This window comes from Acartia tonsa, chromosome 11 (assembly GCF_053477335.1).
Source record: "Acartia tonsa isolate MP-2025a chromosome 11, ASM5347733v1, whole genome shotgun sequence".
In the NCBI taxonomy this organism is placed as follows: domain Eukaryota; kingdom Metazoa; phylum Arthropoda; class Copepoda; order Calanoida; family Acartiidae; genus Acartia; species Acartia tonsa.
This window is the reverse complement of record NC_137270.1, coordinates 48710279-48727352: the sequence shown is the minus strand read 5'-3', so window position 1 is coordinate 48727352 and position 17074 is coordinate 48710279. Positions and strand designations below refer to the sequence as shown.

Here is a 17074-nt window from a genome sequence, read left to right as displayed (position 1 = left end):
GGTCAATTTGGAGCAAAATTAGAGAGATTTATATGAAGACACATGTAATTTACCCTAAAATAACTAATTTTATATTTCAATTTTTTGCTGTGTAAAAGATGATTTTACAGCAATACTTTGAAATAAGATATCTCAAAAAGTATTAGAGCTAGAAAAATTTTAGAGACTTTTTTAGAAAGCTCCAATATCTGTAATTTCAACTGTAATGTGAGCGAATTTGCATGATAAACATGAAAGACAAAATAAGACAATAAAGCAGGTTAGGTGAAGGTAGTCTAAAAATAAAAGTAAAATTTGATCACCAAAAGTAATTTTAAAATTTTCTACTATGGGAAGGTACTAACTCAATTTAGGGAAAGCATGTTCTGAACTCACCATAAGGTCCCAGTACATCCTGTGTAAACCGTTTCCACGGGGGGGTTTTTGTAACCTAACACGCCTTGGGGTGGGATGTGTGAGTAATACATGTCTTTATTTGTAATGACATTGCTTCACTATTTGTTCTTTTGTGTAAAATTTTGTTAGATATTCTCTCAGGCCATATATATGTTATATTCTACAGATTCTTTGTAGACATGTATTATGAAATGCATGTAGTTTCTTGAAATTATTGTATAATCTAATTTTAGTTCTTTCTGTATTTATTAGATTTCTAAACTGGTTTTAAGATAACAAAAGCTGCACTTACTTTATTAATTCTTGATTTAATATCTGCAACTGTGCCCTCTTTAGGGTTTACTACCCAGGTATGTAAATTCTTCAACTACTTCAATTGTATTATTATCAACAATAATAGGTGCTACAGCATTGTCATTTGGTATGTACATTGCTTTAGTTTTGTCAGCAATGATAATCAAACCTGTCTGTTCAGCAAAATTTGATAGTCTGTTGGTTTTATTTTGTAAATTAGTTATGCAATCTGCAAGAATTGCAAGATCGTCAGCGAAATCAAGGTCATCAACATTAGCTGCATGCCATCTAAGACCGTTGCTTCCTTGAATGTTTTGTCTCATTACCCAGTCAATAACAATAAGAAAGAGTATGGGTGAGATAATACGCCCTTGTTAACTCCCGTTTGCACCTCAAACCAATCAGATAATTGTGTATTGAGATCTACGCAGCACTCAAATTTGTTGTAGAACAATTTTATTAAATTTACAATTTTTGCAGAAATTCCATAGTTTCTGAGAATTCTCCAAATGGCTACTCTACTTATAGAGTCAAAAGCCTTTTTGAAATCTACAAAATTGATGAATAAAGGTTTTTGCCATTCTAAAGCTTGTTCTATAATATCTCTTAGGGCAAAAATTTGGTCAATAAATTTGACTTTCTAAATCCTGCTTGTTTTTCTCTTAGTAATAAGTCAAGTTCATCTTCAATCCAAAATAAAAGTATTTTACAGAAAACTTTGCTTGCAATGCAAAGAGTTTTACATTTCATATTGTCACAATTGCTTAAATCACCTTTTTTAGGAAGCTTTGTTATAACACCTTTGCACAAATCTTTAGGTACAGTTTCTTCCATTCAAATAGCACAAAGCAGATAAGATAAGTATTTGGTGGAAGTATCCAAGTCTGCTTTTAAGATTTTGGCTTGAATACTTCCTGGGGATTTATTGGATTTTAAGGATTCTATAGCTCTTCTGACTTCTGCATCTGTTGGAGTATCTATTTTTATATCTAAGTCATTTTCTGCACTTTAAGCACAATAAGGACTCTATAACTAGGTACAAGATCAATTTCTCTTTGGAGAATTTCATAGGAATTGTCTTTATCATCATCTATTGCTTAGTTGTTTGGAGCATAACATTGAATTATAGTGGCTTTGGCATATTTGGAATTAAATCTGTCTTTGATTAGCTGGCCATAGATGGGTTTCCATTCTAGAAGGCACTTTGAAAATTGCTTTCTAATTGCAATCCCTACACCTATGATGCATTGGTCTGCATTTCCAGAGAAAAGTAGTGTAGTTACATCTTCTAACAGTATTTTGCCACTATCTTTTACTGAGACATAGTATATCAAGTTTGTAAACTTTCATTTCTCGTAGAATTTGGTTTGACTTTGAACAGTCACACAGGGTTCTAACATTCTATGTTCCAATTTGTAAATTTTGTTTGGGACCTAGAAGACTCCTCCTCTTGAACCTAACTTCCTTCCAGAGGCTTTCATTAGGCACAGTCAATTGTCACCATGATGACCATGGAGACCAATAGAGCCAGTCTGTGTACCTGCATGGTTATCACGAGCTCTGTATACAGTTCCGTAAACTTGTAGTGTTTTTAAAGTGTTGTGTAGTTAATCCAACAACCAATCCCCAACCTGGGGGACAAGGAGGTGCATTCTGTCTAATATCTCCCTGGCAGTATGTCTGTTGTCGTAGAACATTTTCAGCAAAGCCTTCCAGCTCCTTGATACACTGTGCAGGTGGACCAACTTGCAGGGACACATCTCCCACATATGTAATAGTATTTTTTTTCTTTAGGGCTTGATTTTAAGTAAATATTGATTTTTTTTGTCAAATTGATTTTATAATAAATATTTAAAAACTTGATATAACCAGTCATGCAAAAAAAGTTTGCAAATTTGCAATTTTATTGCAAATAAAGGGCTAGTTTAGATAAAAGTTTAGTTTTAACAGATTATAATTCCACACCTAAAATTATATAGGACTCAAGTTTTTGTTTAATAATTGCGGAAAGCAATGATAGTTTTAGTTTATAGTATTTTTCAAAACATACTCAAAATCGTAAACGATGGGTGATTTCGTAGAGAAATGTTACTGTTTTCAATATTTTCAAAATACTAAAATAACCCTAAAAATATACAAATTCCCCGATATATTCAAACGACCGGAAATTGAGACTTCACACCTCTGTTAACATTTTCATACGGAGAGAAGGGGTCAACTTATGCTAGATTTGGGATGTATTTGTAAAATACTACATATGTTCACATATCTTTACGGTCAAACATTGTCAGAAAATCATAAAAATTCCGGAAAATATTATCATACGAAGAAGGTTTATGGCCTTACTAGAATTTTATGACTTGGAATAATAGAGGTTTGGTGAATAGATTTTTTTTATAGCATCACGCAATCTCGTAGCCAGATTATCAAGATAGTTAATCTTAGTTCTTATTGCTAATTTCGCTTGTTTTTTTATTTCCATTTTGGCAGCATTTCATGCTTAATAAACCAACCAATCACAATTAAAGAAAAAAAGTCTCCAAAGTTGTTATTGCTAATTTATCTTTTGACTTTTCCAGTTACTTTATGTTCTGTTGTGTTTGTCAGTTCAAATAAAGAAATAGGATTTTGTAGATTTATTAATTATGTATTATTTTTTAAAAATGTTATGTAACCCCCCCCCCCCCCCCCAATCATATTTCTTAAAATATCTTATACATGAGTCACACACAAAGTAGAGAAACAGGTGCATATATATTGTTAATGAATTCTGGCGTGGGGGGGGGGGGTTACAATGATGCATCAGATTCAGAAGTAGCTAATATACCAACCAAAGGTTTTTTTATAATATCTATATGTGATACTTAATTTTTCAAAATATTGCTTGACTTTGGTGTATCAATGATCAGAAATAGCTATTTATTTATCTAATATACCAAACAAAATTTTTTTTTATAATAATTAATATAATATCTATATCAGTTACTTAAGTTCTCAAATTTAAAATATAGCTTGAATTTTCTAAAGAATAATTCTTACAACATTTCTGTACGAACACCTTGGCTGACCGTAATATCATGTTACCAGTTACTTACCACCACCCCCCCCCCCCCCATATTCCGAGGGTTATTCCCATAAATCATACATTTAAATAAATACAGGAGACTTTATAATAATAATACTCGAGTCCCCTCCCTCCTCTTTACTACTTACTAGTAATATAAATAAAGACATCTTCTTAGCTTTAACTTTACCAATTCCGAGCCTAACCAAGGAGAGCGCAAAATCTGTCGGACGACACGAAACAAACAGACCAATGAGAGTTCGAGTTGGGTGGGTTAGCGGAGATTGTTAAATAACAAATTAGCTGTAATAAATAATAGGTTTATTTCATATTGTTCAAACAAAATTGAAAATACACACACCCCACCCGAAGGCGTGTTAGGTTAGAAAAAACCCCCCGCAGAAACGGTTTACACAGGATGTACTGGGACCTTATAGTGAGTTCAGAACATGCTTTCCCTAAATTGAGTTAGTACCTTCCCATAGTAGAAAATTTTAAAATTACTTTTGGTGATCAAATTTTACTTATATTTTTAGACCACCTTCACCTAACCTGCTTTATTGTCTTATTTTGCCTTTCATGTTTATCATGCAAATTCGCTCACATTACAGTTGAAATGATAGATATTGGAGCTTTCTAAAAGGTCTCTAACATTTTTCTAGCTCTAATACTTTTTGAGATATCTTTTTTCAAAGTATTGTTGTAAAATCATCTTTTACACAGCAAAAAGTTGAAATAAAAAATTAGTTATTTTAGAGAAAATTTCAAGTATCTTCATGTAAATCTCTCTAATATTGCTCCAAATTGACCAAATTGGACAGTTAAGGTGCCTAAACCTATCTACATTCAATGGACAATCCAAATCCACACTTTTTAAGACTTTATAAGTCAACAGGAGCATGATGAAGTGAATTTTAAAAATGCTAAAGGAAAAAATATTTGCTGTTTATTCAAATAAATTGAAATTTAATCGACTTTAGCAAGGATTTTAAGATAATTTATGGTGTATAAAGTTGTCACTTTGTTATGAGAAAGTCAATAAAACACAATCAAATGATATTTTGAACCAATAGAAACATATCTTAAGAAAAATAGACATAATCATTGAAAATAAAAAAAAAATTTGTTAGAATTTTAAGCATTTCCAAGCAGTTTACAAATGTAATCTACTAATTCTAGTAATTTTTTCTAAGAATAGTTGATTGGCCTTTTAAACTTTTTATAACCTTATGAAACAAAATTAGTTTTTGCCACCTTAAATAAGAAATCATAGTATTTTAAAGACTTTCATGGATGATCTCATATATACTAAAAGAAACAATTTATTCTTAAGCACCATTCTTTTTGTTAATATACACTATTATGTACTCTAAACTAATACTGAGATTTTTAAAAATAATAAATCATAATCAATTATGAATTTCTTTTACCTTAAAACACATTTTACATTATTAAAAATGCCTTAAAAGTGATTTATAATTAAAATTAAATTACATTTGTTTCTTTGATATTACATTTTAGCCTTCTCCTGTTGACTTATAAAGTCTCAAAAAGTGTGGATTTGGATTGTCCATTGAATGTAGATAGTTTTAGGCACCTTAACTGTCCAATTTGGTCAATTTGGAGCAAAATTAGAGAGATTTACATGAAGATACTTGTAATTTTCTCTAAAATAACAAATTTTTCATTTCAACTTTTTGCTGTGTAAAAGATGATTTTACAACAATACTTTGAAATAAGATATCTCAAAAAGTATTAGAGCTAGAAAAATGTTAGAGACCTTTTTAGAAAGCTCCAATATCTGTCATTTCAACTGTAATGTGAACGAATTTGCATGATTAACATTAAAGACAAAATAAGACAATAAAGCAGGTTAGGTGAAGGTGGTCTAAAAATAAAAGTAAAATTTGATCACCAACAGTAATTTTAAAATTTTCTACTATGGGAAGGTACTAACTCAATTTAGGGAAAGCATGTTCTGAACTCACTATAAGGTCCCAGTACATCCTGTGTAAACCGTTTCTGCGGGGGGTTTTTCCTAACCTAACACGCCTTTGGGTGGGGTGTGTACAAATAAACCTTAAAAATATTCCTCACCCCCCCCCCCTTCATATTTATATTTGACTTACAACTTTGGATGGAAGAAAATAATACCCTTTAGGATTTAACTTTCACTTGACCTATACTGAACTCCCCCCCCCCCCATCTCTTTTAGCAAAAGTTGACCGATGATCATTCATCATATATCATACATCATAATAGGGGGAGGGGAGGGATCTTTTACTTAGAAAAAAATAACATCCTATTATATAAAGAAGTTGGAGTTTTTTGTCTTAAGCTTTAGATTTCAATAACTGCTAAACAGATTGGGTTCTCTATTCTAGGTAAGCTTCACATAATTTTTGTGATGGTTTTATGCTGTTATATTTTCATATTTAAGGTTTACGATGGTTTTAAGCTATTATTTAGTTCTTTTTTTGCCCCTTCGAATAAAGAGCCTCTAGATGCTAGGGGCGTAGCTGCTAGTATACATATAATAGGATACTAGTTCAGATATTTTTAAGCTACTGACCCAAAAAAAAACAAAAATAACAACACAGCACAAATTTTGCCGTTGAATGTGTGCGTCTGTTTTGATCTAGCTGAACTTTACAGGTTAGCTTCTAATAGGTAAAACCCTCTCAATATTTTTTAACATTCTTACATAAAGATCATAATAGAAATTCTTTACTGTCCCCAGGGAGGAGGGTGTATTAGACGATAAATTAAATTGGTACCCAAAGTTTTAAAATTACTTTATCTTATTGGTTGGCGCAAAACTTTGGGTACTTTTATTGTATTTTCATTGGTTGGTTTAAGACTATCAGTGTCCACACTTTTCAACCAATAATCTTAATCTACATATGGGGTAATTTTGTTTATCATTACTGGGGATGTACCAGGGGCATCCAAGCTTATTTTTTTTTTTTTTGGGGTGGGGAGGGTAAATATTTTTTTTAATGGGAGGTTATTTTTAACATATGGTTTTGTTTTCAATTCTAAATATACTACAAACTACGCTTGAAGTTAACCAGTATTTCTTGTAAAAAAAAGTAACAGGATGTCTTTATAACTTATTGTTTCTTTGGATCGATATGATTTTAACCCTATTTTATGGGGGGGGGGGGGTTGAAAATGTATGAAATCTGAGTACTTAGCTTAAAAACTTTGGGTATAAAATGTATTTATCAACTCTGTGATCGTTGCTTAAAGATTATGTGACAATTTAAAACACAATAAAGTTAAGTGTCCAGACATTTTAAACTTAAATTGTAATCTAATGAGGGGTATTTTTGTTTATCATCAAAGTTCCCTTCCTGGGCTCAGCTGAGTAAACAACTGCAACATGCAACATAAGTATTTTATAATATAGCTCTATCAATATCCAGGGAGGGAGGGGACAATGGGCTGTTCATCTCACTAATCATATATTCGTTGGCTTTACAAATTTGGGGACTTTTATTAAGTTTTGAATTTTGATTGGTTTGTTCATTAAGTTGGGAGTCCAACGTTTCAACCACTATAGTAGTAAAAAAAGGGTAAATTTGTGTATTAATATTAGCGATGTACATCAATTTATCGGCCATTGTCTTATCAATTTAGATCTCTGATCAATATCCTTGTCAACATGCAATTTTATTGGTTTATATCGACTACAAGAAGAGAAAAATTTAGGTTGCAATATCCCCTCACATTTGTTGGTCGGGATGGAAGGGAAGGGGTAAAGAAGAGGAATGGGGGAGATATAAATTTTAGCCCGCCGAATAGTTCACTTTTTAATAGAACAGGAAAATCTGATGTAATATCTAAGTAATTATAAATCCATTTTAAAGTCGATACTATCCCAAAAAAGGACCACTGCACTGTTAAGGACATTTGATAATTAATGACACAAGTACTCAAAGTTTTATTAATAAGTTTTTTTAATCGTAGGTTAAAAAAATTGAATTGTGATTGGTAGGGTCCGAACTTGTAGTGCCCAATCTTTTTAACCAATGTTTTATATTGTATAGATTTTTATTTATAATTTTTGGTGATGTACATCAATGCAAAGTCCATTTTCTAATCCCCTCAGATTCCTGGGTATGAATCATAGATTATTTGTGTGTGTGTCCATTCCATTTTAGAGGCGCTACTACAACGGAAATATTATTACTTGGATGCTGCATCATATTTTCATGTATTCTGATAAAGTGAAACTCATAGCTGGCTAAAATAACCATACCCCCCACCCCCCAATCTACCCACTCCCCTTCTACTAGATAAACTAATGAACAATAAACGAGTTCTGTGTTAGCAAGCTAAATTAACTACAAATTTTCTTTCTCAGTATATCCATGTATATATTTCATATTATTTCATTGTTTGTCCATTTTTAAAAACCCGGAAGGCAAGTAGGGATTGAATGGACTGTAAAGTGTAAATTATACTGGTACCCAACGTTTTATAATCACGTTTTCTCATTCGTTTGCTTGGACTTATAAATGTATTATTTTTGACAAAATCATACGTCATTTTTTTTTGTAAAATTGTTAAATACAGAATACTGTTTAAAGGACATACCTAACCGTAATTGACGGACATACCGACTCTAATCATAGAAAAGCTCTGCTTTATTAAAAGTAAGGTTTCAAGTTCGACCCCTTGCTCAAATCAAAACCTCAACTTCTTTTCTATTATAAGAGTCGGTCCGTACGTCTGTAACAGTTAGCTCTTTTCGTTATCAGAATGTCCGTATGTCCATTTCAAACATGTTGATTTTCAAGTTTTTCAACATCAAATTTTTATGCATTATAATTATCTGAATGATATGATTTTTGGAATACAGATTCCTAGAACAACAATGTATAATGTTATTCAGTTCTGACACTCTACAGGTGTTAATGTTTGTTTGTCCTACTATTTCAGAGCTTCCCTTTCATGGATGTTGTCATTCTGTTTTTATAACTTTTATAAATGCTCAAATTAAAATTAAAATTTAGAAAGCGTAACAACTCTATAATCGTTACCAGAATGTCCGTACAACTATTTTAAACATTTTATTACTATTTTATTACATACAAAATGATATTTTATTTTTCTAAAAAAATAGCTGTTTTAAGGCATACAAAAATTATTGCATGAGAATACTGAAGGGGTTGGAAAGACAAAAGTATAAGTACAGATTCTATATATAACATATCTCCGCCCATTTCCCTATCCAATTTAAATTTTAGCTAACAAAAAATAGGTATTTGTTCTGAACGGACGGAACGATCCTAATCATAGAAAGCTTCGCTTTAAAAAAAAGCTTATTATATAAGTTTTACAAGCAGAGAATCAATACAAAACAAACAGATTCTATTTTAAAAAAAGATCAATTTTGCAGATTTGTAATTGATTGCTTTCTACCTATTCCCTAGAAAGGTCCAGGTCATGCTCTAACTAAGGATCTCACTAACCGCTGAACCAATGAACAATAAAGCTTCTTAATTAAAAGTGAAAGTTAAATTTTGTTTCTTTTAACTTTTAAAACTGCTCATATTTAAACATCAAGTTCCTATTGTAAAGATTTATGGGAAGGGGTGTTAATTATATCTACTGCTGTTAAAAACAAAGCTTTTCTATAATTGGGGTTGGTTTCACGTCCGTCCGTCTGTACATCTAGAACTGATAGATTAAGAAAGTGGAACAACTTTATAATATTAACTTATAATTCTGTTTATACTTTATTCTGATTATTCAGTTCTGACAATCTACAAGTGTTACTGTTTGTTTGTACTACTGATTCGCTTTTATGGATGTTGTCATCCTTGTTGATAAACCCTCTGATTTCCTTTATTTGGCTAAAGTTAAACAGAGTTGCCCCCCCCCCCCCATATCCAATTGAATATGATTTACTACTATTTTCTGCCAAAATAAAGGTAAAAGGTAAAACATGGACAATAATAGTTATTTCTTTCATTGTATTATAAACGGCTTTCCGCGGATATAGAATGTACAATTATAAGATTAAAACCAGTTTTTTTGGCCCCGAGGTGCCGAAGAAAAAAACTAATTCTATATTCTAATCTCCCTCCCCCCCCCCCCCATAAAAAAAGTTGCTCTTAAGAATTCATTTGTAGTTCAGGAAGGGAGCAGAGAAAATAAGAACGGCTTGTTTTTTTCCTATGCCTTGTAAAGTAAATCATATTCAATTGAATATGGGAGGGGGGGGGGGTTAAAAAACCCTGTGAACACACCCCACCCCCCATAATCCTATACAATAGGAAGTTTAAATATGAGCATTTATAGAAACAACAAGGATGACAACATCCATAAAAGCGAAGCGCTGAACTGGTAGGACAAACGGACATTAACACTTATATAGTGTCAAAATTGAATAATCAGATTCTAAATGTATAAGAGTCGATGCAAAATTGATTATAGAGTTGCTACGCTTTCTAAATCTTACCTAATTACTGCAGGAATCACTATGCAAAGTTTGAAATCGATAGGACAGTTCTAACATGCCTAAATTAACGAAAAAAGCTATCTGTTACGGACGGACGTACGGAGTGACGGACGGACGTATGGACGGACCGACCCTAATTATAGAAAAGCTTCGCTTTTAAAAATTAACTTTTATGTGAGACAATGTTAGATATACCTTTGTAAGAATGTGTTTCTAAGGACCAATTTTTAAAAGCGAAGCTTTTCTATAATCAAGGCCGCTCCGTCTGTACATCTGGAACTGATAGATTTTTTAGAATTTAGGCATGTTAGTATTGTTCTATTGTACAATTTAGAAAGCATAGCAACTCCAAATATTCACTTATAATTTTGTTTTTACTTAAAAATTTATATTCTGATTATTCAGTTATAACAACAGACAAAATACAAGTGTTAATGTTTGTTTGTACTACTATTTTGCTTTTAAGGAAGTTATCATCCTTGTTTTTTATCTCTCATTTTATTCTTAATCCTCTCCCTCTCCCATATGTTGACCCGTTTAAGATGACCCCTTCTTAAGTTACCTTGGAGTATTATCATAAGAACCTCATAAAAAGGAGGGAAATTTTAACTGAAGATAAATTTTTTTTCTGCAGTGCCGCTACTTTACAAATACGAACTGTAAAATTACAAGTCAAACAAGATTAAGTGGTTCTTTGACAATCACTATTTAATCTGGACAACATTTTGCTTCAGTAAACAATGTTTATACTTTATAATGACGTGCATATTAAGTAAATATTAAGTAAAAAAACCTTTCAGTGTTAAAAATCTTATCTATTATACAAATTTTATATCTATTTAAATTTTTTCATGTATATTTCAACAAAAAAAAACTTTAGCTAGAAAAATTTTTTTGTAATATGCGAAGGTTCCGTGATCATATGAACATGCTAATTTATTTGAGAAATCCAATATTTTTTAAAAAACTCAAATTGCCCAATAAAATTAAACGGTCTAGCTAAGTTTTTGAAAGGGATAATTAGTGATTTACAACGATATCCTGGCCGTATGAAAATGTATAGCTATTTCAATATTTATCAAATACCTATTTAACCCCTTTCTTTCACACGTTTAACCCCCAGTATGAAAATTAGGGAATTTAGCAATATTTGGCACCAATTTTAATATTTTGAAGCCGTAAATTAGTTTTTGAAACTAACGATATGGGCGGAAAGTCAAAGTTTCTTAGTCTAGAAATATATTGTATGAAGTCAGAAGCAAAGTTATGAAAAATTTATAATTATAATTTTAAGTGGTGGAATAACAACGAAATTTAGCGCGGCAATAGCGCAAAATAGTCCTCTAGTCCCACTGCCTATTTAAGTCCTGATTATCTTTTCTATGGGAGTTAGGGCTTAATGACTCCATACCAATACTGATTAAATATCTAGGACGTACCAATCTTTCTATCATTTTTAGTACTGAAACTAATTTATAATTCAAAATATCTGTCTGTCTGTCCATCTGTTAGACACAAAGTGGGGGAAACATAATTTTCTCAGCTCCTATAAAATATAGAAGAATGAAACATTTTTGACAACATTCCTATAATGAAGGAGCATACTCAACTATAAAACATTCATGGCAGTTGGACTACTTTTTAGGAGGTTTTCAGATATTTTTATGTTTATCACATTTTCCCCTGTATCTTTGGAGTATATAGTCTGATTTTTATAAAACATTTTTAGATATCAAAATTAAAACTTTTGTTTCTGAAAGGAAACACCCATGATGGTCAGACTGTCTTTTAGTTTTTGATTATTCTTATATATCTCCCTATATCTTTGGTGATTTTTGTCTGTTTAAAAAAAAATATTAAAGTTAATTTTCAGTTGTTCTAAAGGATTTTCCACTATATCTTTTATTTTTATTGAACTATTGACTCTAGGGGCGTGGTGACACTTACAAGTCCTCTACACTTCACCTTTGAACTTAATTTGTACTGTAATGCATTCAATCGCCTAGAATATCAACACCCTTCAGACAACCAACCAATTTTATTGGATGACCTGTGTCTGAGAAGTCCTAACTGTTAATGTGATGAGTTGCCCCTGTTTTTGGCTAAGGCGTTTTCCCTACTCTAACTATTTATTTTGTGCATCTGACATAGCAGCAGTAGGAACCATTTTCAACATCTCTATTTATGACACATTGTCATACTAAGATTTTGGGTATTCTTATATTTTTTAAATATTTCTTTTTTGGGAATATAAATTTCCTTTGTATCCAGTATGAAATTTATTTGATCATTGGCCTGTCAGTCATCATAGAAAATAAAATAAGGTTTCATGTTTATTTTGTCCAATAAATATAATCTTGATTTTAACAAATAATCTAAATCTACATATTCAAATCCAAGAATTTATGGGCAATATAACTTATGCATGTTGTAAATTATAAACTAACACTGTATATCAAACCTAATTTAAAAATATTTAGGTTGGACAAGCCTGATGTTTGCATCATATTACGGTTATCTCAGAATTTTTCTAGTATTAATGGAAAGTGGGGCTGATTTAAGAGCTAAAAGTAATGATGGTAAGATAATCATTATTAGTTTTGACTTGGAAATAAATTCTTTGTTATCTTATTACAAAAGTCTTAAACTGTTTTAACCTATTTTTAAAAGGTATATTAAAAATATACTATGACATCAGTAGAATCATACTGCAGAGCTAAAAATACAAATAGGACCCTAATAACTTTTTTAGGGGAATTTTAAAGTTTATTTTTAAGTTTTTATAGATCATAAGGATTTTTTTCATTTTGGAATAAAGTTCTCAGCTTTTAGAGTGTTTTGCTTCATAAATACTGTATTTTAGTATAGAGTAAAATTATGTCTTTTGATTTCATCTATCAAAATTCATTAACCCTTACAGATCAGATCCTAATTTGCACATTATTATATAGGGAGAGGGGGGGGGGCTAATTATCCCTATATCTCGGCTTCTGTTACAGATAGAGACATAAATTTTTTTTCTGGTGGTTCATGTGCAATTATAGAGAAAAATATACAGCTTCCAAGTCATCTTTTTTAGCTACTGGCTGCTAAATATTAAAACAGGTTTTTAAGCAAAATAATTTTGAAGCTAAAATTATCAAATTTTAGGTAGCGCTATTATTTTTCATAACAAAAAAATATCTATTTCTTGTCATATTTGTCAGATCGCAGTTTAGAAAATTTGTCAAAGATCAGTCAAGTAGCAGTCAAATTGTCAAAGAAAATTTAGGTCTCTAGTTGTAATAGAAGCCATGATAATCATGATATGTCTATAGTAAAAGCCAGATAAAAAATTGGTCATAAAGTCAGTGATCGGTCAAACGGTCATAACACCACTTTCAGATGTCTAAGTATTCACAAAAGTATTCTATCCTATACACAAAAGTCATACTGTAGATTTATTTGGAATTTTGGTGACATCTAACGGACTTTGTCCAACAATGACTAACACAAACCAGATATCCTTATAAAACCAACTCTTGTTGACGTATAACAACTAAAGTTTAATAGTATTAAAATATACTTTTAAAAAATAGGTTAAAAACAGTTTAACCTATGGATCTTGGTAACCACTGTACCATTTATACTGTGCTTCAAATAGATTAAACTTACTAGACCTCTGATGGTGCTTGTTTTATACTGTAATTCTTTGTGTGGAAAACTTTATGTTAATTTTCTTATCTTTCTTATTGTTTACTCTGAAACACTTTTATATAATAACAGATTTAGAGCACATGGATATTGTAAGAGATTCTTGCATTTTTTCCCCAGCTGAGTAATATAATGATACCCCCTTTCCCCCAAACCCTTATAACTTAACAAATATCCTCCCCTGACCAGTGAAAAATGTATTGACCTTATTATTATTATTTGGCCACAACTTGGTCAAAAATGCTCACAAATCAGACCTTTTTTGACCAAAGATACTCAGATGGTTCCTTTACAAGCCCAATCAATCAGTTTTAGGATATCTTTAAAGAAGGTGTATCAACTTTTTTGCTTTTTATTTAAGATAGCTAGCCGGTTCTTTTAGTAAGTAGTAGATGTAAAATTTTCCATAGAATTCAGATATGCAATTTTTTTTTAAAAATAATTAAGTCGGTTTTAAGGTACTAAAACGCAACAAAATAAAAGAAGAAAATGGCCAATATGAACAAAAATAGTAAGATCTTTAATTTGACACCTTACTTTTAAAATTCTGTTGAGTAATTATTGAAAAAATCTATTTTGTTAACCTCGGATTAATCAAAACTTTGAAATTAAAAATATCCTCTCACAGGCATAAAAAGTATGTGTTTATATATACTTTTAGAATGAGAAAAATAATACGAATCCATTCTAAGCAAAATTGAAAAACTTTTATAAAACTAAAATAAAAAATATTTTTAAAAAGTTTATTTTAAGAATCATAATTTTCAGCTATAAAGGGTTAGCTTGAATAAAACCTGAACAAAACCTAAACAAAAGACAATGCAATGTAGCAGATATTTTTTAAACACAAGAAACAATAATGTATTTTTAATTGCATTGTTTTGAAGTTTATAAACAGACTGATGCATATTTGTTCATAATTTTTCATTCTTTACATGTTCTGTAATATCATTATATTTATTGTAGTATCTATTGTATATATTGTATGAACGTTCTCCTTTTTTTAGGCAATTCTATTGGTTAACTTTATAAGTTAAGCTTCGCGATTCGTCAATTTTTGCGATTTGTGATTGGCTAGTTTAGTAGTTACAATTCTTAAAATAAACTTTTTATTTTTTTTTATTTTTTATTACAATTTTTTAAAACTTTTTCAATTTTCCTTAGAATGGATTCATAATATTTTTCTGATTCTAAAGGTATATATGAACCCATATTTTTTATGTCTGTTTGATAAAATATTTAGGTTTAAAGTTTTTATTAAACCGAGATTAAAAAAATTGATTTTTTCAATAATCACTCAACAGAATTTTAAAAGTAAGGTGTCAAATTAAAGATCTTACTATTTTTGTTCATACTGGCCATTTTCTTCTTTTATTTTGTTGTGTTTTAGTACCTTAAAACCGACTTAATTATTTTTTTAAAAAACTTAAATTACTTCAAAAATAAGAGGTCTCCAAAAAAAACGATTGCATATCTGAATTCTATGAAAAATTTTACATCTACTACTTACTAAAAGAACCGGCTAGCTATCTTAAATAAAAAGCAAAAAAGTTGATACCCCTTCTTTCAAGGAAAATTGATGAAAATACAAAAAAAAGGCAAATTTGGGTGTTACCTTTTATATGCACAGATACCATAAAATCAACAAAAAAATACTTATTTTTGCTTTTCTCTCAATTTTAAAGTTTGATTCTGTTAAATTGGCTATTCTTGAAGGGATTTATCTAATGGTTATACTGAAACATGATATTGGGTAGGAAATAATGTATTTCAAAAAAAAGAAAATTTGGAAAATAAGAAATTCGACCTCTATCACTTCAGAGGACAGTTGCCAACCTCCAGTTGACAGGATGTAGTTAAATACGTTTTAGCAATAATAGTTAGCCCAAAAAATAAAACAAAAAGTTTTTAATATGGTAAAAAAAATGATAATCAAAATCTTAAGTTTTGGGGATGATGATCTTAAAGACGCTCTTGCTGTTGGTGTTGATGACCCAGATGGTATCAAAATACATGAGCATTATGACAACTTATCTATTAAACCAGTAGTTTTTAAAAGATGGTTATATTTCTTGTTGCAACTTTTAATTGGAGGCTGCTACAAATACAGAAATTGGACCAAAGTTCAAAAGAAGAGTTTTCATAACGCTCATGTACTTGGATATCATCTGGGTCATCATCACCACAAGAAAGAGCGTCCTTCAGATCATCATCCCCAAAATTAGGCTTAGATAATCATTTTTTTACCATATTAAAAAACTTTTTGTTTATAATAGTATAAGAGTGATAATATACAGGCGAGCAACATTTAACAATTATGACTTGAAAAAAAAACAGTCTATTTAATGTATATAATTTTCAAAATGCATATAGTTGTTCACAAATGTCACAAATTTTTAAGATTTCTGGAATGGAAAAGTAATTTGAAATGAACCACATATTTTTATTAGTATATAAACCCCTTTAATAAAATGCAAATACAGAATAATTATAATTCCAAATTTGTTGAAAAAAAATTATAATATGTTCAAAAATATTTTTAGTTTACTTTATCCTTTTATTTTATGAAGGACTAAATAAATCTATATAGATTTAAGCAACATATGTTTCAGGGAAGGAGGGAAATATAACTTTAGAAGAAAATATTTCATGCAATGTATCAAAAAATGTTATACTAAAATTATCATAAGGAATAATTTTAACATAAACCCTGAACCACTTCATTATGCAATTTACATATTCCTGGTTATTTTGTCTATGGTAGTCCATAAGTGTACAGCTTTACAGTACATTGTTTCTATTTGTTAAAGCAACACATATGATAAAAGAAAAAGATTATGTTTTTGTATCAATCAAAAACTATATTTTTTGATTTTTACTGATCCAATTCATTATGCAAATCCAAAGAAAATCAATGGGAAAACGTTTATTTTGCACTTTTCTCTTTTTTAAAAGATTGAATCTGATAAAATAACAATTTTCAAGGGATTTATGCATTGATTATTATGAAAAACAGTATAAGGTTGAAATGAATGAATTTTCTAAATTAGAAATATTAGAAAAAAAGATATTCAACCTTTATCACTTCTGACCTCCAGTTTAATGTATGTAGCTTAATACATGTTAAAGATAGAAATTACCCTGAAAAGTATACA

The 17074-nt window shown here is 30.3% G+C and overlaps 1 protein-coding gene across 1 annotated transcript in view; it reads left to right on the top strand.

Annotated features, from left to right (window-relative positions):
* Positions 1–17074, top strand: part of LOC145331348 (uncharacterized) — a 45952-nt gene that overhangs the window by 21447 nt on the left and 7431 nt on the right. The window contains exon 20 of the mRNA XM_080175965.1: positions 12707–12805. Coding sequence (XP_080032091.1) covers positions 12707–12805 — 99 coding nt within the window. The remainder of the gene's footprint in view (positions 1–12706; positions 12806–17074) is intronic.